Genomic DNA, 19514 nt, shown 5'->3' with positions numbered 1-19514 from the left:
GGGTTGACATCCCGTATCCGCCACTTTGTAAGCAAATATCTTGGAATTGAGTAGTTCAAACATCGTGAAGTAAGATCGGATTGGCATGGAAAAAAAGAAAAGCAGATTCTGAGCCAATCATGCCAGAATAGAGCTCAATGTGATGGACAATCGTGCATAACTCCCGGGGTCCCGAGTGGGCCATTTCGAAGCTCCGATGGAATATACCGTCTTCGGCGGCACCCAAGGGTCACGATTCTCCAGTGTTGTGGCAGATAGCTTGACCCCCTTTCCCCAACATACCCTCCACAGCTAATCATTGCCTCGGTGGCAAGCTTGGACCCTGGTGATCGTGGATGCTCCCGGCCGATGGAAGTGTCTGGGTCGTTCACGGCGAAAGTAGCTGGTGAATCCACAGCGTCACGCGCACTTCGGGTTGACTTTTCCATTCAAACGAGAGGCAATCTCCTGTGCAGGATCTTGTTGCTCTCGGAAACCTCTCCAGGGAAATACCGCTCTTGCTCCTTTGAGATATAAATATGTCTCCCCGACAGATTCCATGGATTTGAGTATCGTGAACTTTTCTGAGTTGTTGCATCTACACTTCCCTCTTGCATTTCTCGACTTAATAATATATCTCTAACTTGTATAATTCACTCCTCCCTTTCAATCTATCCGATGCACATACCCTCTACATCCTACAGCATGTCTTCCATTCTCCCCAGAGTTATAGCTCCTGTTCGCACACGGCTCGCTGGCGCTGCTGTACGTGCTCCTCGTGTTCTCGTTTCATCTTCAAGCCGCCTATACTCGAGCTCCAAAAGCGCATTCAGCCCTCAAGATATTCACAATGTCTCTCACAATCCCAATCACATTCAGTCAAAGCTGCCATCAAAGAAGCTTTTACGCAACAGCGAGCGATTCAGAGAATTTGATATGGAGGGTCGAGTATATGCAATCACTGGTGGTGGACGAGGATTGGGACTGTCGATGGCCGAAGCATTGATTGAGGCTGGCGCAAAAGGTAACCACCTTTCTCCATTTCGATATCAAGATGAACAAAGACTGACAGAATATCGAAATCTAGTGTACTGCCTGGACCGACTCGAAACTCCTCACCCAGACTTCATTGTTGCGAAGGACAAGGCCGAGAACGAATATGGAGGTGTCCTAGAGTACATCCGCATCGATGTCCGCAACAACACAGAAGTTAACACCACAATGGCCACAATCGCGGCCCAAGACGAGCGCCTAGATGGTCTTATTGCCGCAGCCGGAATCAATCACCTTCAAAGTGCACTCGAGTACTCCCAGCATGCTCTAGACGACGTGATGTCCATCAATTACAATGGAGTGTTCAACTCCGCTACCGCGGCCGCTCGTCAGATGTTCAACTACCAACAGAAAGGCTCAATTCTGCTAGTAGCTAGCATGAGCGGCTTGATTGCCAACAAGGGCATGACTTCGCCTGTATACAACTCGTCCAAGGCAGCAGTCATCCAGCTGTCTCGTTCTCTCGCTATGGAATGGGGCCGTCATGGCATTCGAGTCAACAGCTTGTGTCCGGGTCATATCATCACTCCTATGGTTGACGAAGTCTTCCAGCAAAACCCTGCTGCCCGTGCTACATGGGAAGCTGAGAACATGCTTGGCCGTCTGGCTCTACCCGAGGAATTCCGAGGTTCGGCACTCTTTTGTCTGTCTGATGCAAGCAGCTTCATGACTGGTAGCACTCTACTCATTGATGGTGGTCACACTGCATGGTAAGCGGTGGTATTTTTTATTTGATACCTTGGGGATGAATTTGCATAGAATCTAGAAGCAACGAAAGATACGGACATATTTAGCAAAAAGTTCAAAGAAGGATAATGGCGTTTGGAGATATACTATGAATAATTGCATAATAATTTTTTGAAGGGTATAATATCAAAGGCTTACTGAGGTTAAAAGACAGCTTGTTGAGCGTTAGTATTTCTGAATGTCGCTTTGGCTACGGCTACAAGTTACATACATGAACCCATTTATTTGACTACACAGATCACCCGAAAAATGTTATTCATGAATGCACAGCTAGTTCGCTCACCCAGTCTGCCTAGTAGGCACCAGTATTGATTTGCAGGGCAAATACCGGCTTCAACTTGACGCAAAATAGGTTGTAATCTCAACATGTTACTACCCTATCATCACTATGCTAATTTGCATGACGTACCAAGAGCCAAGGGGTTTTGAAGCAAGCACGGCAATGCCTTTCTACAAGACTTCGACAAATTGTTCAAAGGGTAACGCCAATTTGTGAGCTTGGGGTGCAGAAGAACGGAAATCAACCACAGCAGGTTATGAAAAACAAATACCACTTGCCCCATCTTTCTTGAAAACATGAAATTAATCTTTTTATATATACAACAGAGGTTATAAGTCTGTTCACAGTGCTATGAAGTATTGGTAGTAGGGCTTTACAAAATCCTCGAAATGAGGGTGCCATTTCATGCATTGTATGTGCACTTAGCCTCACTATTTCCCCCTCTTCTTTGCTCAGTCATTCTCAAGTGCCTCAACTGAGCCATTCAGATCTTATAAACGTGGGGGGCGTGGAAAGGACTTAGGTCACTGCTGTATGATTGCCAAGAACAAATGCCAAGGCTCTACGGATGTGCGGTTTATAACCCATTCTTTGTACTGTTGAACGATAAACTTGATTCTGTCCTTAAGCCAAGCATGGTCTATACAACCTACAGTAGCTCAATAGAAATACCTATAAAAAGTCCTGATGTGACTACTTTTCATACCGCTAAAGTACATTCAAAATGAACAGGAGGGCGAAGAGGACCCTGAATCAAGGGGGCCAGTAAGCATTGACAAGGGGCATACAGAACATGCCAAATAGAGATCTGTGCAAACGTGCTAACTGAGTGCGGAGGACGCTGGGGAACCGCAAGGCTGCTCTCAGGCATCCAATCAGTATTAAGAAATGATGCAGCGCTTGTATTCCTGCGTTAAAATTATCCCCAGTCATACGCCTATTGGTCGGGTTTCGATTGAAAAGTATCTTCTATGCGTGGGGCTACTTAGTGGCGGGCTCGTGCGAAAGAAGATGCAGCTGTCCCCCTTGCAGCGACGTGGTAGATCGATGCTCACATATGATCTACGCCTGATTCACGCTGGTCTTAGACACACCGCCACCCCATTGTCTAGTCTGACATAGTAAAGGAAAGTTTGTCTATATCGAAGCTATGTATTAGAGTTTGTCGTCGAGATCTACGCCCAGGAACACCTGCGAACAGCAGCTATAGCTCTATATACGCTTAAAGTGACATGTTGGCCTTCATGTTTCCGTATACAACTAATGGCTAGCTTTCTTTAATGATTTTTCTATGTGGTTGAGCTGCACGTGGCCAAGGTTCAGCACAGCCTTGGAGCCAGCAACAGACGTCACTTTTTGAGGTTTCATGCATTATGACCTCGACAGACCTGATAGTGACTCGGGTTGGCTCTCATAGTAGGCTTTTGGGCAAAGCAAGGAGCCATTCTAGCTATGATATTCCTTGTGATCAGATGCATTAAAGCACTTTCAAGTGCTGGATGTCTAAGAAGCATCAAAGCTATGTTCAACCATCATGGCTATATAAGGGAAAGTCTTCTCCCCTCTAAATGTACATCCTCACTCTTCACAATAATCATAATCACGCTATATCATTGCATCCTAACATCGATTCATTAAAAACATCCCCAAACTATCATCATGCTCTTCCTCAAGGCTCTTGGACTCCTCCCCTTCGTGGCTATGGCACTTGCCGGCTCCTCAAAGTTTGCAGACACCTGCCAGAACGTTGATGGCGAGGGCACAACTTTGCGCGCTGAGTGCCGTGTCTCACGCGATGGCCAGCTGCGAACCAGCTCTATTGACTTGAACCGCTGCCTCAAGAACGACAAGGGCAAGCTCAAGGTAAGAGAGCACCCACTCTATGTGACTTGATAAATTGAGACTAATCTATCTATAGTGCGGAAAGAAGTAAGTCCAACAAGGAAATGGGTCTGAATCTCACAGAAACTAACCAACTAAACTCGAAACAGCGGTCACTACTCCGGTTCTTGCATTAACTGCACCATGCGTGGCCACGCCGAGTTCACCTGCCAATGCCGCAATGCTGAGCGTGATCACAACTACGTGTCTACCACCATCGATTTGAGTAAGTGATAATGACTCTCCGACAGCCAATGGCGGTGGAATTCTGACTAATATGGTAAATCTAAAGACAAGTGTGTCGCTAACAACCACGGTGAGCTTGGCTGCTAAATGCGCCAAACTTTTGCACCAATATAGTCTCTATGAGACTTAACAAACACCCATCGAGCTGGAAACTTGATCTGATTTGAAGATCTATGAATCAATGATTTTTTTTGGGAGCACACACATTCCCTGTCCCAGTTTTGTTATGAAATGCATGCAGTTTTAAACCCAATGCACAAATTTTAATGTCACATCAGGCAGTACAGATCCTTAGATCCACAAATCAAGGACGATCAGATCCAGCATCGGAAGTCTTCTTGTTCTCAGTGTATGAGGCTTGCCTGGCTCGCTCCCATCTCTTCTCTCGCCCAATCCAATTGTTCATCAAGATCAATGAAGGAGTCATGGAGAAGGTGGCGGCGACGATCCAGATTATGCCCTCGAAAACCCCTTTAGCGGAAATGTTGACCCTTTTAAACTCCCATAGAGAAAATACCATGAATATCAAAATAGCCCAATCAATGGAAACAATGCTGGCCTCATCGCGCTCAATCGTAGACTCCATCAGAGCTCTTCCATAAAGCTGGTAGAGATCGCTTCTGAATGTCAGTAATGCCACAATAGACAGAAACATGTTCACCAGGAGTACTGAATACACAGGCCAGATGTATTTATTGTCAAATACCCCTGGCTTTCGTCGGTTGGCAGCATGACTGTGCTGAGCGATCCATTTGCAGAGACAAGAAGTCACAATGGGGAACATGATGTGTGCGGCGGCCCAGGTTGTGCTCATGAACTCAGGCTTCCAGATTGTGAAGCCGGCGGTTGGGAAATATGTGAAAAGGTAGGCAAATGCCATAGCCCTTCCCGCGGAATGTTCTATCGCCATCGGAGTCGGGTAATAGAAGAGCCTATCGCCAGAAACCCATACATAGAGGGCCAGATAAATTGGAATTATGTATTCCCAACCAATAATTGTTGCGGCGATCGCAAAAGGCAATACACTGTCTTTAGTTAACAAAAATGCCAAAAGTGAACATGGCCATCTTACTTACCTGCTAAGCGCCTTTGGAATGAATAATCGATAAGACTCAACGCACATGCAAATAGCCACAGTTGCAACAGACACGTTGAAGTGAAGCTCCTTTCTTTGAGCGCTATCCAACCCAAATGTAGTAAGAAAATTATTTAACTTGGAGATGACACCAGGCCTCGTTTCTGGCAAAAGTGCTGGTGCCGTACTTTCCACAGACTTAGAGTGTAAGGTCATAGTGAGAAGGAACAGTATGACCCAGGCAATAGTACTAATTGCTGAACGAGCCTGCGGCTTCAAAGCAATTTCATCGTTCCATGGGATCTTACCCTTACGGGCCGGCATGGGAAGATACCTCAGTGGGACAGCACCTGTTGAGCTTTGCGCAAAACGGACCAAGACCCCCTCAGTGGAAAGCTTGCTCACTACATTACGTTGTAAGAAAGCTGAAATTGGCGTTGCAAGAGTGCCAGTCCACTGAAGGAATCGGGCCGCTTTGACCGATGCCTTGGCCTGGGATCCACGAAAATTTTGATAATCCATAAATGCTTTCTCAATGGCTTGATTGTCTGGAGCTGCCGCAGCGCCGGTTAACTCGTCCACTTTATTTGCAAGATATGCAGACGAGAGGATAGCTTGGTTTCCTCCTTGCCCAGTGACCGGATGAACCTGGTTGTAATGAGTGAGCACAGCGCGGATAAGAGGATCCCTGGGAAAAGAACTACCTTATGCCAGGAGTCACCTGTCAGAACAATCCTCCCATGGAAACACTTTTCAAGCAGACCCTCCTCAAGAGCTACCAAAGTGGAAGTCGTTTGGCTTGCATATAGGTCCCCAAATGTGAGACCTGGCTTGATAATGTCGTCCTTGAGCGTCGCTGCGAGGCTTTCCTTGTCTTCTGCTGTGTAGCGAGAAATGGCAGAGCCTCGGGTGGGCTTTTCGTTATTCACGAAAGCAAACCAGTACATCTGCCCATCAGTGCCACCCGCACAGAAGTAACTCCGACTTTTGTTGGAGACATTGAGCATTTGATCTTCAACAACAAGCTGCGAAGGCTTGGACATGCCAAAGATACACCTACACGAACATTCAAATGCTGGAGGGAAAAAAGAAGGCGTTAGCTTCTGGCTCAAAACCGGAGAACCTTGTACAGACCATCGTTTAAGGGGTGCGATCTCAGCTCTGAGAATTCTTTCTCAGCCAATCGTTGCATCTCCTGAGCAACACGACTATGTACGCCATCTGCACCAACAACAATACTTCCAGTAAATACAGACCCGGACGTTGTCTCAGCCACCACACCGTTTGGAACAAGTTCAATCTTTTCAACGGTATGAGAAGTCAGGACCTTGGGTTTGTCCTGGAGATTATCAAACAGAGCCTGGACCAGTTGTTGCCGATGCAGAAACCGAATTTTATACCCAAATCTATGGATTCATTAGCATGTCATTCAACATGAAAAAGTCATGTTAGAAACCACTCACGATTCCTCTAGGATTGATCCCCAACCATCGTGGTGCTTAGCATTTCCATGCTCATCATAGAAGGAATAAGTATTCACAGGCGAGCTCAGCTTCTCCAATACCTCATAGCAACCAAGTTGATCAAGAATGAGCTCGCCAGGAGGCATAAGACTGATGCTGGCGCCAATCTGAGGTGCAATTGTCTCATGTTTTTCGAGAACCACAAAGTCAATTTCATATTTTTCAAGCATGTTAGCCAGCGAAAGGCCGGCGATACTGCCTCCGACGATTATCACCCGAAAGGGAAATTTCTCTGACATTTTCGTGGTCATTTTCTTTGAAGGTGGTAAAGCAGCTGGTAGTGTAATAGGTGAAGTCAACAGGGGATTTGGGGGACCGCTTAGCCCCGATTCAGTCGCGGTGTGTCGCATATGTCTTAGACTTGAATACGGGGCTATTCTGTTGATTCTTTTGATGTGAAATAGTAGCTTGGTGCAAACAGATATTGACCCGGGGGATTTGAACCGACGGCAAACACTCCGACTTCCTAAATATACATCATCGGACAAGGATAGCCACATCACCCCAATTCCCGAGTGTTTGATGATTTGCCAAGGACTGGTGAAGTGGACCTCCCAGCCTCAAGCCTTTGGGGGCCAAGACAGGGGGCCTAACAAGCCTACGTAGCCCGCTCCACGCTTGGACCTCAAAAAACAGCCACATGAGACCCGGGACGAGTATAAATGCAAAATATATGTGACTAAATTATGTACACGAGTCGCTTTTCTCCAGTAGAATGTTCTAAATCATCCCTCCTGCCACCACCCATAAGCACGTCCCGCTCTTCGCCCTGACCCACAGGCCCAGCCTGTTCAACAATTGTGTAAGTGGAATCCGCAACAGCACAGTTCATTCTCTGTAGAAGGATCCGCATAGCCAGAGCCAGTACCGCAACTACAACCATGAAGAACGAGCAGACAGCCATACCACGAACATACCACGGCCCGTCAGACTCAGGATAAAGCCTTGTGCCGAGTAATGGGCCACATTGGCCGATGATATTTAGGATGGCTATGCTTGCGCCTTTGCCTTCTTTTTCGACTCTATTGTCCATTGACCAGGTTATAATCAAGGTAATAGCCGAGAAGAATCCTGCAGTCGCCGGATAAACGCAGATGTAGCGTATGAAGGTATGAGCTGCTGGCGGTAGGTGTGAATGAAAGTGGCCTGTTAGTGCGATTGCTAGGTAGGCTAAGGATGAGATGAGGGCATGGGCTATGAGGTAAGGGCTTCGGGAGCGGCTGCGGTCTGAGGCGTATGCTGTGACAAGGACCACGACGAAGGCGACTAGATACGGGGGCGCTGAGAGGGCCTGTGACTGTAATGGGGAATATCCCATGCTATAGCGAAGGTGTTAGAAAGTGACTGGATTGGAAAGTAGAAGTTATGGCGGACTCACTCTTTAATGATTGTGGGCAAAAAGACGGGCATTGAGCTGAAAGCCACGTTGCAACTAAAGAACATGAACTATAGTACAGAGTTAGAATCTTCTCAGAGAAGCACATGGGTGTTAGACTCACAGCAGCCATATATGCTTTGGGATCTGATGCAGTCTTCAAGATCTCTCGCCAATTAAACCGGCTTCCATATGATTGCTGATAGTCGACCGTATTCTCCTCAAGACGCTGTTGAGCCACCATTCTTTGTCGAGGATTCAAGAATCGAGCTTGACCTGGGGAGTCCGGAATCAAGAACCAAGCAAACACAGCAACAATCACACTCGGGAAACCCTCGACGAGGAACAGTGTGCGCCAAGGTGAGATGGGACCCTCGCTGCTGAATTTGACAATCAAGAATGCCAGACTGCTCGCAAATGATGTCGCTAGTGGTGCTGCTGAAATAAATAAACCATTCCGGAAGGCCAATTCATGTCGGCGGTAGAACAACGACAGGTAAAACGGTACACCGGGACCAAAAGCCGCTTCAGTGATTCCAAGTAAAGCGCGGAGAATGACCAACCCCCAAAAAGAAGTCGTCAGACATTGAAAGGAGGCAACAAGCCCCCAGCCACATACACACAGAGAGATATAGATATGTGGTGGCACAAGGCGGTACATAAGTGTCATCCATTCAAACAGAATGTAAGTAATGTAAAAAGCAGTAAGAAGCCACTCATATTGAGAAGATGATAGGTGAAGATCTTCCTTTAGACCAGCTATCTTTGCATTTCCGATATCTGTACTAAATATCAGCAAAGCCCGTATAGAGGAAACCTTCCGCTCCGGGAATCCAACACATACTCGAGCGATCTAGGAAGGAGAGCAGGTAAAGAAGAGCCAGGAACGGGACCAGCCGTCGATCAAATCTCTTCACTACCTCACTCTCCTCCTCGGATGTATATCTCGGCGCCGATCCGCCTCGGCGGAACTTGCCCTCGAGCTCCTCACTGGGATTGTACTCGTTCTCGAAATCGGATAGAGGGTCGCCGACATCTGGGTGGTCGTCGAAGTTGGTTTCCACGCGCAATGAGCCGATATGTGATTTGGCCGGTCCCGGTGCTTGGGAATCACTGTCTTGGTCATAGGACACCGGCGTGAATCGTGGGTTCGAGGATGTGCCTGAGCTGTCGGAAGATGCCCCCACTGCGGAGGGATGAAGGGCTGTCATTTCTCACGCGGATGCAGGGCTTGGTTGGGATTCTATGAGCTGGGTCGGTAGATCAGACTCTCCATTTGAGCGGGGACCAACTCATTTGTGAGATGCTAGTGAATACAAAGAGAGGATTACGCCTCGAGAGCTTGCAGGTGACCGCTGTTGATCTAGCGATTATGTCATCAAGGCACGTGGATTTGTTATTGGCGCTACGATGAGAGTGGACTAGCGCGAACCATGGATCGCACTTTAAGGTTGTATACTTCGACCGTCGACATTTACGAACTTTCTGTCGATGCTGATTTTGAGATTACCATGCATTGAATTTGATTTGTACTCTTGGACGCGCTTATTTTTGAGTATCTTCACCAGTAACGGGAAATTCAGTAGCAGGGAAAGCAACATCAGCAGGGAAATCAGAAGTAACGGGCATGAAAGCAGCAACGGAGAAAACAGGCGTCCTCTCAAAATTCGACGTATCACTTCCACGAGGACTGCATTGTACTGAATATGGTATGTCAGTGACGGTGCAGCGCATATCTGGGACGGTAAGAGTCAAAGGCACGGTTCCAGTTCTCAGAGACACGGCTGTGGTCCCATCCATCCTTGGCGTATCCGCCACGGCCAGTGCGGTGGTCGTACTCATAGGTATATCCAGTGTTACGCCAAGGGCTCATAGAGGGTGATCGTCGTTCATGCTCGAACTTGCGTTTGCGGCCACCGGCAAGCTCCTCGGCACGGGCCTGGCTGCTCTTAATGATATCGGCGAGCTCTGGAATGAGCTCGTGCTCCTGGTTGAAGGCCTCAAGGTAGCGGAGAAGATTCTCGGCGGTGTCACGGAGAAAGCGGACATTGTTGGAACGTTCGTTGTGGCTGTGGGTAGCGCCGACCTTGTAGTTGTCATCCTTGGCTCGCTCGTAGACTCTGATCAAATTGTCGAGGTAAGGTGGCTTAGCTTCCTCAGAGTAGCGGGTAGAGATACTTTGCTGGGTGCTCTCATGCTCCTGGTCTTGCATATTGGCAGTCCTCACGGTGGGAAGCTCATCGATAGGACCTGGGGCAATCAGAATTTGTGATGGTGGGGTTGAAATGGGAGATATGGCATACCATCGTCCAGGATACGCTGAGCAGCAAGGTGGGCAGCGACGATGCGGTTTGCATCGGCAGTTGAGACACAGTCTTTGGTTCCCAGGAATTCGGCGAGGTAGAACTCGAGGAGTCCATAGTCCTGCATGGTGTGTCCAGTCTCAAAGAGGCGAACCAAAACCAAGTCAAAGATTGTGACCTGGCCATCACGGGAGGCTTGTGAACGACGGCGGACGGCCCTGACTTGGCGTCTCACACCGTGAAAGAGGGAACGGGCATTCTCACGGTTTGCAGTAATGTCACGCAGAAGCTCGCTGGGTTTCATCACGACATTCCATTTGAGGAAAAGCTGCTCCTCCTTGGAGCGAAGGCGCTCCAGCACCTCGCGGCTCGGAGCTGCAGAAGACATTCGCCGGCTCGGATCTGAAAGATAGCGAGGATGTAAGCTCAATATACGTACTGGAAATTGTGATAGTAGCTTACAAAATTCAAGGGTAAGACCAATCGAGTTCAGTGGGAGACTGATCAAGTCTCAGCGAGAAGAGAAAGATGAGGAAAAGAAAAAGAAAGCAGACTGAGCGAGGAACTGGACAAAATAAAGTCAATGGCAGAAAAGGAAACAAGACAAAGAAGAGCGTAGGCAATCAACCGGTGGCCGACTTCGATACCAGGCGGTAGAGCCGAGAGATCATTTGTTGACTACAACTAAAGGCCAAGGGCGCCCACGGAAAATTACCATCATTTCTTGGCTCGCATAGTCGGATTTCATATGAAAGTGAGCATAATCCAAAGGGAAATTTGGCTAGTATAAGAAGCCTAGGTGTGTCTGCGCCTCAAATATTTACAAGAAATCGTGAATTGCATTGTTATCATATCCTATCGTATCTGTATGAATGGGTCTCAGTTCCGCTCGTTCCAGAGCTTCTCGACTTGATCAATCAGGACTGCAGGATTGCTGCCTTCGCCATTCTGGGCGCAGTTCTTCCACTCATTGTTATCATGAATGCACCAGAATGCATCATCTAAACGCACAGTGCAGCTTGTACTGACTCCAAGTTTAGCACCGCGCACGGCACTTTCGCGCAGCAGAGCGATGCCACTCAGCGGTGGTCCATCAGTGTCACCATCATCCGGGTCATCATTTTGTTGGCTGGCACACTTATTCAGTGCGTCAAAGTCAATGCCGTGTTCCATTGCACACTGATGAATGAAATCACGATTTGGGATCTCGGCATAGTCATTGATCAGACAGTTTGCAAATCCCAGAGACCTGATGATAGGAGTTCGAGGGTAGGCTGGTGGAAGAAGGGATTCGTCCGCAGGGGGAGGGAAAGGAAGGTTGGCCGCACAGAGCATAAGCATGTCACCAATGCATTCACCTGGGCCATGCATACACTCTATCTCTTCGGAGCTTTCGGATACACTGGTTGGTGTTAGTTGACAGCTCCACATGAAACCAGGACGGGAACAAGCTTCCTGGTGCCAGGAACTGGTACACACCTGGCAATGAAGGACAGTTTAAAATCAACCTTGTCATAAACCTTTTCCATGGCCGGTAAGACTAGCTTTTGCAGACAGGCCTGAGCATCTGGGCATTTGCTCATAATGTGAGCCTCCAGCGGAATCTTAGTTTGTGCAAGTGTGTTCTGTACACCAGAGATGCGTCCCGTGCTTGGGTTGTAGCTGTCCTCATTTGTGATATCCTCAAGGCCCGGGGTATAGCTCTCGGGGAGCTTTGTGCGGTGCTGGGTGCATGAGGGAGATGGCCTGATCAGCAGGTAGTAGCCGACCAGGAACAACAGTGCGATACACAGTCGACGTAAGAACGTCGCAGTACTAGGACGAGTCGGTTGATCCTGAGGATCGCCATCTGAGTGGATCGGGAGTTTCTCCATGGTGAGGTGACGTTGTTTTGATAAGATCATGTGGAGAGGCGGAACTTCCCCTTGCCCCCATTACATAAGATCTGCTAGAGCCCTGGAGGAGCCACCAGTGACATCGGGATTTCTTAGCTTTACGTATAATTGTTTTTGTGTGGTTGGCGAAGCCCCGACTTCTTCCTAAATGCCTAAACGACCACATCTTCACCGAGACAAGTCTGTCATTCTTGGCTCCGACTTCGGAGGTCATTATGGGGAATCGACTAGCTCGAGTTTCAAATGTACAAGGCTAAAGGAAACTGGGCATTTCTTCGCATGGTACAAGGTATCTTTATGGTCAAGCGTCGTATGTTTGGGCCGTCTGCAAGGTCGCTTTGAGGCTCACAGGTCAAACTTTGATATATAGCAGGGTCATGATAAGCCTGGACACGAGAGCTGTCCCTTGAACCCATGGGGGAGCAGGTGACCAACTCCGGGTAAGCAAAAGCGAGGCAGCAGCAGCCCCCAATCAGATCTGACTTTCTGGGCGAGAACGATCGAGACCCGTAGACAGCACACAATGCTTGGGCAAATAAGTGTCGCGAGATGGGGCTGCGTCTGGATACGGGCATGTCCGGCCCCATCACCACGCGAGCGCCACGAGTATATCAAACAGGCGAATCTCGTATCGAACGAATCGCAGCTTAAAACGCTTTTGGTGCGTGTTCCGGGATCTAAACCCCACTGCTAAATCCCTGTCGTATACCTCTCTCGATCTTCACTCGCGGCCGTGCGGCCGTTTCGAAACGCCTCGCAGGGTGTATTTTATTTCCAAAAGCCAAAAATGGCGTCAGGACGAGTATGGAGGGAAGCCTGGCCTCTAGCCGAGGTGTTTAGCCTTCTTTTGACCTCCCTGGAAGGGCGTCAGATGGTCCCGGGTAGGGTTACATAGTTCGGAGAAGAGTGTTGTAGAGACGGAGTCGTTTGCCTCATAGAGTATAGAAGTCTTGACTTTCTCAGCAACGTCGCATCGACGATACATCGAATGCTTGAGATCACACTAAACGCAACTAAATTTATCCATTTCCACCCATATGTACCTTGATGCTCTTGTAGCTTCCCCACTCCAACTCACTTTAAGTTGAAGAAAAAAGTTACGTGGTTATTTGACTTGCTCTCTTCTTCATTTCTCTCTTCTCTTTCTTCCTTTTCTTTTTTTCTCCTATCTTAAGCAGGGAGTATACTTCATTCTCCAACTCCTGCCTCAGGCATCTAGGGATATCGGAAGATTCGCATATAGTCTCTCCATCCCCCTGAGATTCCTATTAATTTTCTGTGATCAGCGCATACCGAAGATTCCAGGGTACGTAAAACATGACAGGTGCTTTTATCTGTCTTTCCTGGCATGATCGTCATGTTTCTGTTTTCCCCCGCAGCCGCCCCATCGCCCTGCAGACCGCGTCACCGAAATGTTCACTCCTTATTGCAACCTCACTAACGCACGAAACTAGGCTATATTAGCCCCCTGTGTGGTAGCTTATCTCCAGGGACATGACCGTGTCCTCTCCCAACATTCCCCGTCTTTGTTGAAAACGCAACGGCTGTGTCAGGCTCGGGAACTGCCAAGACTTATCATTTGCGACACCCGTATACTCAATTCGAGGGATTCGATTTCGATATATCTGCCATCAACTTTGCATAATGGCATCTGTCAAGTCAATATCCGAAAAGGACAACGATGAGGAGCGCGACATGCCTGATGATCTGGTTGAGGAGGACCATTACGAGATCAACTCGGAGTACGATGCCGTCCAGCGAGAATATCTTGCCCATCATCAACAACTGGAAGAATTCCTGTCGCCCATGTCCCTGGATGAAGGCGTGCTATATAAATTGGCACGACGCTTTTCCACCACATATCGACATCTGGCGTTGACATCGGACCAGCAATTCCTCCCGACACCTGTGACTCAGCTTCCTACTGGCCAGGAAACTGGTCGCTATCTAGCGATCGATGTAGGAGGCAGCAATCTCCGGGTTGCATTTATCCAGTTGCTTGGAGAAGCTGTCGACTCGGATGTTCGTCCCACTGATGCCACTGAGAGATCACGGGACACCATCCGAAAAGCCCAGCGTCAGCGCGTGAAGCGGACATTGGAGCGAGCCTGGCCTATTCAAGAGCATTTGAAGATGGACAAGGCCGAGGACCTGTTCTCTTGGATTGGTGATTGTATTGCTGAAGTGGTAGCTGAGAGTCTATCATCCGATGCGACGAAAAAGGATATTCCTGCTGAACTTGATATGGGCATCACATTCAGTTTCCCCATCATGTGAGTTAATCCAACTCTTCAGCTCATATCACTGGGATCTACGGGTCTGTTTCTTGTTTGCTAACTGTATAACAGGCAAGAATCATTGGCAGAAGCTACATTGATGCCCATGGGCAAAGGCTTCGCCATCTCATCTAACCTGAATTTGGGCAACATTCTTCTCGACGGCTATGAGAAACATACAAAACGACCAGATGATGACGATGAGCCCTCATCCAAACGCCGCAAGCTCTTCGCACTTCCCAAACTGAAGATCCAGGCAATTACCAACGACACCGTGGCTACGCTAGCCTCCCTCGCATACAAGGTCAAGTCACTACCAAACAGCCGAGTCGCCATGGGAATCATCGTGGGAACCGGCTGTAATGCAACCATTCCAATGAAGCTAGACGCACTACACGAATCCAAAGCCAAGAGTGTCAACACAATGGAGCCAAGCGCAATAGAAACAATCGTCAACACCGAATGGACCATCTCAGGCGCCGCACCACCCCTCTCAGAGCTGAATGTGACAACAAAATGGGATGTCGAACTGGACCGGGCCTGTGCGCGTCCAGGATTCCAGCCCTTCGAATACATGACCGGCGGCCGCTATATCGGCGAACTCATCCGCCTAATCCTCTTCGACTACCTCACAACTATCGCCAACCTATCTAAACGCTCCCTCCCCGCAAATCTTATCCAAGAATACGCCCTGACAACAACCTACATCTCCGACACGGTAGCCAAAGCCCGCTCCGACCCCGACCTCGCCAAAGCTCTGAACCAATCCCTCCCCCCACCAGAAAGCAGCGACTGGCGCTGGGATACCCGGACCGCAGGCGCTTTCCGCAAGATCGCTCGCACAGTGCAGAGACGCTCGGCGGGCCTAATCGCCTCTGCGGTCGTCGGTTTACTAGCCTGCGCGCGCGAGATCGAGTTGAAAGAGGACAGCAACAGCAACACACCCGAGGGTGCCGCATCGCCACAGAGCAACGGTGAAGTTGCTACGCAGGATATTATTCCTGCTGCGCCGGACACTGCGGTCGCGGCTAACCATGCTATCCACAGACACGTCGTTCCAGTTTTGGAGACGCCGGCAGATTGGCAGTCCGGGCCTGAAGAGCTGGTTGTTGCGTATACTGGTGGTATCATCCAGCACTATCCGCAATTCAAGGAAATGTGTCAGCAATATATTGATCGGCTGATTATGCGGACTGGTCCGCAGAGGGGGGGCAAGTCCGTTTTCTTGCGGGAAGCTTCGGATGGCGGTGTGATCGGGGCTGGTGTTTTGGCTGGCATGGTTGTTCGCAAGTGATGTCTTTGTTTTCCGGGTGGGATCTTGCAATGAGAAAATGGTGTGTTTGATCAAGGTGTCAATGGAATATTTTCTACTTTTTCGTGTGATTTGGGCTCATGGCATAGAGAGGGGGTATTTTACTCTGCCTATGGTGATTTTATGTTGAAAGGAGCGGGTAATATTTCTTAACTATATCATTTGACTGGCTTAGACAAGGCCTTGTTTCTTCAAGTCATAACTATCTTGTCCTTTTACTCTCGATCATTTTCACGCCATGGAAGCCTATTTTACAAGGTTAGATACTATCCACGAAATGATCAATTCTAGGTACTTTAACGTCTTTGGGTTCCAAGTCATTCGGTTTCACCTTGAAAAGATAGGCCCCAATAGACTTGAACCGAATTAGGTGTAGAAAATACCCTGTGAGGGAGTGAATCCGACACAGGAGTGATCTTCCCTAGCAAATCTCGCGACTGAACGGTCTCCGACCACAAAACTTCTTTCTTTGGGAAACATACCCAAACGCATACTGATGATTCAAGCCATAACTTTCACAGCAAGGACACCACATCAGGTTGCGTGGCTCTGCCCAAGCAATCGTAATGGAAGAATGCGGGAGCCCCCGACGCGTGGAATGCGTTCGATTATGCAACGCCGTTATTCTCGCGCGGCTATCAGACATCATAGCCCCGTGAGACACCATGCAAGGTAAGCTCAGCCGGGACCGAGAACGAAATGAACTCCGCTCGGCCAGGAAAGAAGGTCGAAAAGCTTGGGTTCTGACAAATTCCACCCACTGGCCGATTGTGTTGTCTCCGCGTTCTTGGCGGATCGACGGGTACAAATTGAGGTTGCAGGGTCTCGAATGTTTAGTGGAATATACATATTCCCAACATTCATCTGGCCCGATCTGTTTTGTTTACTCTTCCATGTCGAATCCAATTTATATTAACCGGAACATGTTGTTTCGCACGCCGCGTTTCATAGCATTGGGCTTTCCGTCTTCGTATTCGATTCCTGAAGCTCCTCCTTCTCCTGACATTCGTTCCAATCGCTCGCGTAGCTCAGCGTCCGCTTCCGAAACGGTTTTGGACTTGCGTGGAACTGGGTGACGTTCTTTGTCTTCACTGGAAGGAGAATCCGTAGAAGTATTGCTTTGCTCTTGCTCCTGCTTGGATTTGGTCTGATCTGCACATAGAATAATACCAATTAGTTCTGATGCTGAGCTCTGGGCTAAATGTACTGACCTTCAGCTTTTGAGAGCTTTTGTGTTGTAGATAAGCATCGGGCACAGACGCGGAAGTGAGATCGTGTTACTCCATTGTAAAGCCCAATCCCAGAGCTCTGTAGGCGCTTCAAGAGCATATTAAGTGACCAATCAATCTTTTTCAGTGTTGTGAAGAAGTTCTGATCAACGCTGACGCCATGGCCGGCAATACACGTGATATTGATCACGTGCTATCCACCGCCCCCGCGATCCACCGGTACTGGTCAACTGTGCTCTCGACACTACGCTTCAATCTACAGGTCTTATTTCAGAAGCCTGCCATTCACATATATCAAAATGGCATCTGTGGCTTACTACGAACTCTACCGTGGGAGCAGGTACTACAGCACATAAAGCAGACTTAGAAGCTCCAAAGCTAACAAGGAATCTCTAGCCTCGGGCTGTCTCTGACCGATACTCTGGACGATCTGATCAACGAGGGCCGCATTGAGCCCCAGCTGGCCATGAAAATCCTCTCCACCTTTGACCGCGTGGTCACTGAAGTCCTGGCCGACAAGGTTCGAGCCAGACTGACCTTCAAGGTAATTCCTTCCAGTTCATATCCTGTGCGGAGAGGGTTCTACTTTCATTCCAGTTCAACATCGCTAACGGGATCTTTCCTTTCACTATCAGGGTCACCTCGATACCTACCGATTCTGCGACGAAGTTTGGACGTTCCTGATCAAGGACGTGACATTCAAGCTGGACAATCAGACCTCGGTCTCCGCGGACAGGGTCAAGATCGTCAGCTGCAACAGCAAGCGTCCCGGCGAGGTATAAACTGTGATATGGGTGGACAGAGATGGCGTTTACTTTTTTTCTTTGAGTCGCATTGGCGTTTTATCGGCAGAGCCGTTGATTTCGGAATTCGGGCACATATCCTCGAGGCGTTTCCAGGCGGTTTAGTTCTTCATATCTTGCATTACAAATGTCCAAGACATTAAATACCCAAAAGAATGGGAGCTACACATACAGGATTTTCAGGATGTAGTGAGGCAGAATACATGCGTAGGGTGATCTCACCTTATCGGAGATAAAGTCAGCCGGCAATCTTTTCTTTATTTCCCCTCGTCACCTCTCATTCTTTTTGCATTCTGACTCTTAATGCACTTCCATAATGCCGAGAACCCTGCCCTGGCTTCGGGCACAGGATTACACCCAGGTTAAGAGAGAGTCACCACCGCGAAAGCGGGTGAAGACTGAAGCCACTCCGGATCCTGACATCACACCGCAGAACCTCCCAGTCTCCCCCGAGAAGCGCGACTTCTTCAGGTCATGTACGCTTGATTTTACTCGTTCATATTTGGTCTATTCTAATGCGCGGCTCTTTCCACAGCCCAAACACCACCATCCTCGCCAATAAAACGATGTCCGTCGGAAGAGTACGCTCGCGACCACACGTCAAACAGAAACAGAACGGTCGCTAATAATATACAATAGGTTCTTACTCGAGGGCCTCGAACGTGATGATGGCTGGGTCATGGTAGAGGATGAATTTTACGCCATCGCTCAAACATTTACCCAACATCTCCATTATGCGGAGTACCTACGCCGCCGAAAAGAAGTCAAGGTTGAAAATGCAGCCGCATTTGGAGTCATTGAAAGACCCACAGATGGCCGCACGCCGCTTTCCAAAGAGGCTCAACGACAACGAGAGCGTGAGGCCTTTAGGCAACGTCAGAAGGCTGGCTTAGCTCAGTTATATGGCCAGAAACCCAACGAGGTGGATGATCGTGACGAAGATGACGCACGGTGGGCTGGAACGCACTTGCATGACCTCATGACCAGCCCGAGGAAATCACGGTCCCTGGCAGGAACCCATATGTTAAAGTCGTCCTCAAAAGCTGCAGCAGGCTTTTCCCAGACCGGACAGGGACGTACGGGCACTAGGCAAGGTTCAGTGAATAGCACCGGAAGCGCCAAGACAGCAGCATCCCAAATCGTCGAGCTGGATGAAGAGACAGCGTCTGATTCAGATGACGACCTTGATATCGCGCCCAAGGCGAATCGGCTACCGGTCCTAAAGAATACCCGCTCGACACGACAGAGACATCAGTTTGACGATCAGGATACGCCTCGCGCAAAACTACGGAAAAAGCCTACATATAACTCAAAAGGCAAGGCGGCGAATTCTCGGCCTGGGTACAAATCAAGAGTTCAATCACTTTTTGATGACCTCGATGAACTGCCAGAGCCATCTGAGCCAATTATTTCTAATCTCAACAATGTCAAAAGACCGCCTTCCACCAGGAAGGACAAGTTTGGATATAATGAAGTTCCGACCTTTCTTGTATGATCCTCCAAAAAAATGCATCCCGAATTAATTTCCTCCTCTCGC

At 48.7% G+C, this 19514-nt stretch overlaps 10 protein-coding genes across 10 annotated transcripts; 5 read left to right on the top strand and 5 right to left on the bottom strand.

Annotated features, from left to right (window-relative positions):
- Window positions 1-684: 684 nt before the first annotated feature.
- On the top strand, window positions 685-1746 carry N7508_010338 (putative short chain dehydrogenase/oxidoreductase; the record flags this gene model as incomplete). The annotated part of the gene is made up of 1 exon (XM_058468398.1): window positions 685-1746. The coding sequence occupies one exon, from the start codon at window positions 685-687 to the stop codon at window positions 1744-1746; it is 1062 nt and encodes a 353-aa protein (XP_058316244.1).
- Window positions 1747-3718: 1972 nt separating this feature from the next.
- On the top strand, window positions 3719-4273 carry N7508_010337 (CVNH domain-containing protein; the record flags this gene model as incomplete). Its single annotated transcript, XM_058468397.1, has 4 exons — window positions 3719-3922; window positions 3978-3988; window positions 4051-4166; window positions 4233-4273. 4 exons carry the CDS (start codon window positions 3719-3721, stop codon window positions 4271-4273), a joined length of 372 nt encoding a protein of 123 aa, XP_058316243.1.
- A 217-nt stretch (window positions 4274-4490) lies between these two features.
- N7508_010336 (FAD-dependent oxidoreductase) lies at window positions 4491-7035 on the bottom strand (the record flags this gene model as incomplete). Its single annotated transcript, XM_058468396.1, has 5 exons — window positions 4491-5211; window positions 5263-5909; window positions 5966-6317; window positions 6377-6667; window positions 6725-7035. The coding sequence occupies 5 exons, from the start codon at window positions 7033-7035 to the stop codon at window positions 4491-4493; spliced, it is 2322 nt and encodes a 773-aa protein (XP_058316242.1).
- A 428-nt stretch (window positions 7036-7463) lies between these two features.
- Window positions 7464-9370, bottom strand: N7508_010335 (uncharacterized protein; the record flags this gene model as incomplete). Its single annotated transcript, XM_058468395.1, has 4 exons — window positions 7464-8103; window positions 8163-8230; window positions 8284-8939; window positions 9004-9370. 4 exons carry the CDS (start codon window positions 9368-9370, stop codon window positions 7464-7466), a joined length of 1731 nt encoding a protein of 576 aa, XP_058316241.1.
- Window positions 9371-9873: 503 nt separating this feature from the next.
- Window positions 9874-10850, bottom strand: N7508_010334 (uncharacterized protein; the record flags this gene model as incomplete). The annotated part of the gene is made up of 2 exons (XM_058468394.1): window positions 9874-10409; window positions 10463-10850. The coding sequence occupies 2 exons, from the start codon at window positions 10848-10850 to the stop codon at window positions 9874-9876; spliced, it is 924 nt and encodes a 307-aa protein (XP_058316240.1).
- Window positions 10851-11341: 491 nt separating this feature from the next.
- N7508_010333 (uncharacterized protein) lies at window positions 11342-12366 on the bottom strand (the record flags this gene model as incomplete). The annotated part of the gene is made up of 2 exons (XM_058468393.1): window positions 11342-11864; window positions 11942-12366. 2 exons carry the CDS (start codon window positions 12364-12366, stop codon window positions 11342-11344), a joined length of 948 nt encoding a protein of 315 aa, XP_058316239.1.
- Window positions 12367-14001: 1635 nt separating this feature from the next.
- On the top strand, window positions 14002-15927 carry N7508_010332 (hexokinase family protein; the record flags this gene model as incomplete). Its single annotated transcript, XM_058468392.1, has 2 exons — window positions 14002-14630; window positions 14706-15927. The coding sequence occupies 2 exons, from the start codon at window positions 14002-14004 to the stop codon at window positions 15925-15927; spliced, it is 1851 nt and encodes a 616-aa protein (XP_058316238.1).
- A 925-nt stretch (window positions 15928-16852) lies between these two features.
- Window positions 16853-17274, bottom strand: N7508_010331 (uncharacterized protein; the record flags this gene model as incomplete). The annotated part of the gene is made up of 2 exons (XM_058468391.1): window positions 16853-17097; window positions 17157-17274. The coding sequence occupies 2 exons, from the start codon at window positions 17272-17274 to the stop codon at window positions 16853-16855; spliced, it is 363 nt and encodes a 120-aa protein (XP_058316237.1).
- A 199-nt stretch (window positions 17275-17473) lies between these two features.
- N7508_010330 (transcription initiation factor IIA subunit gamma) lies at window positions 17474-17956 on the top strand (the record flags this gene model as incomplete). The annotated part of the gene is made up of 3 exons (XM_058468390.1): window positions 17474-17514; window positions 17571-17718; window positions 17810-17956. The coding sequence occupies 3 exons, from the start codon at window positions 17474-17476 to the stop codon at window positions 17954-17956; spliced, it is 336 nt and encodes a 111-aa protein (XP_058316236.1).
- A 337-nt stretch (window positions 17957-18293) lies between these two features.
- Window positions 18294-19472, top strand: N7508_010329 (uncharacterized protein; the record flags this gene model as incomplete). Its single annotated transcript, XM_058468389.1, has 2 exons — window positions 18294-18448; window positions 18617-19472. 2 exons carry the CDS (start codon window positions 18294-18296, stop codon window positions 19470-19472), a joined length of 1011 nt encoding a protein of 336 aa, XP_058316235.1.
- Between the last annotated feature and the right edge of the window lie 42 nt (window positions 19473-19514).

The sequence above is a fragment of the Penicillium antarcticum genome, assembly GCF_028974205.1.
Source record: "Penicillium antarcticum strain IBT 31339 chromosome Unknown utg000009l_segment0_segment0, whole genome shotgun sequence".
Classification (NCBI taxonomy): domain Eukaryota; kingdom Fungi; phylum Ascomycota; class Eurotiomycetes; order Eurotiales; family Aspergillaceae; genus Penicillium; species Penicillium antarcticum.
Note: the sequence above shows the minus strand (reverse complement) of the source record. Positions and strands in the feature narration are given on the sequence as shown.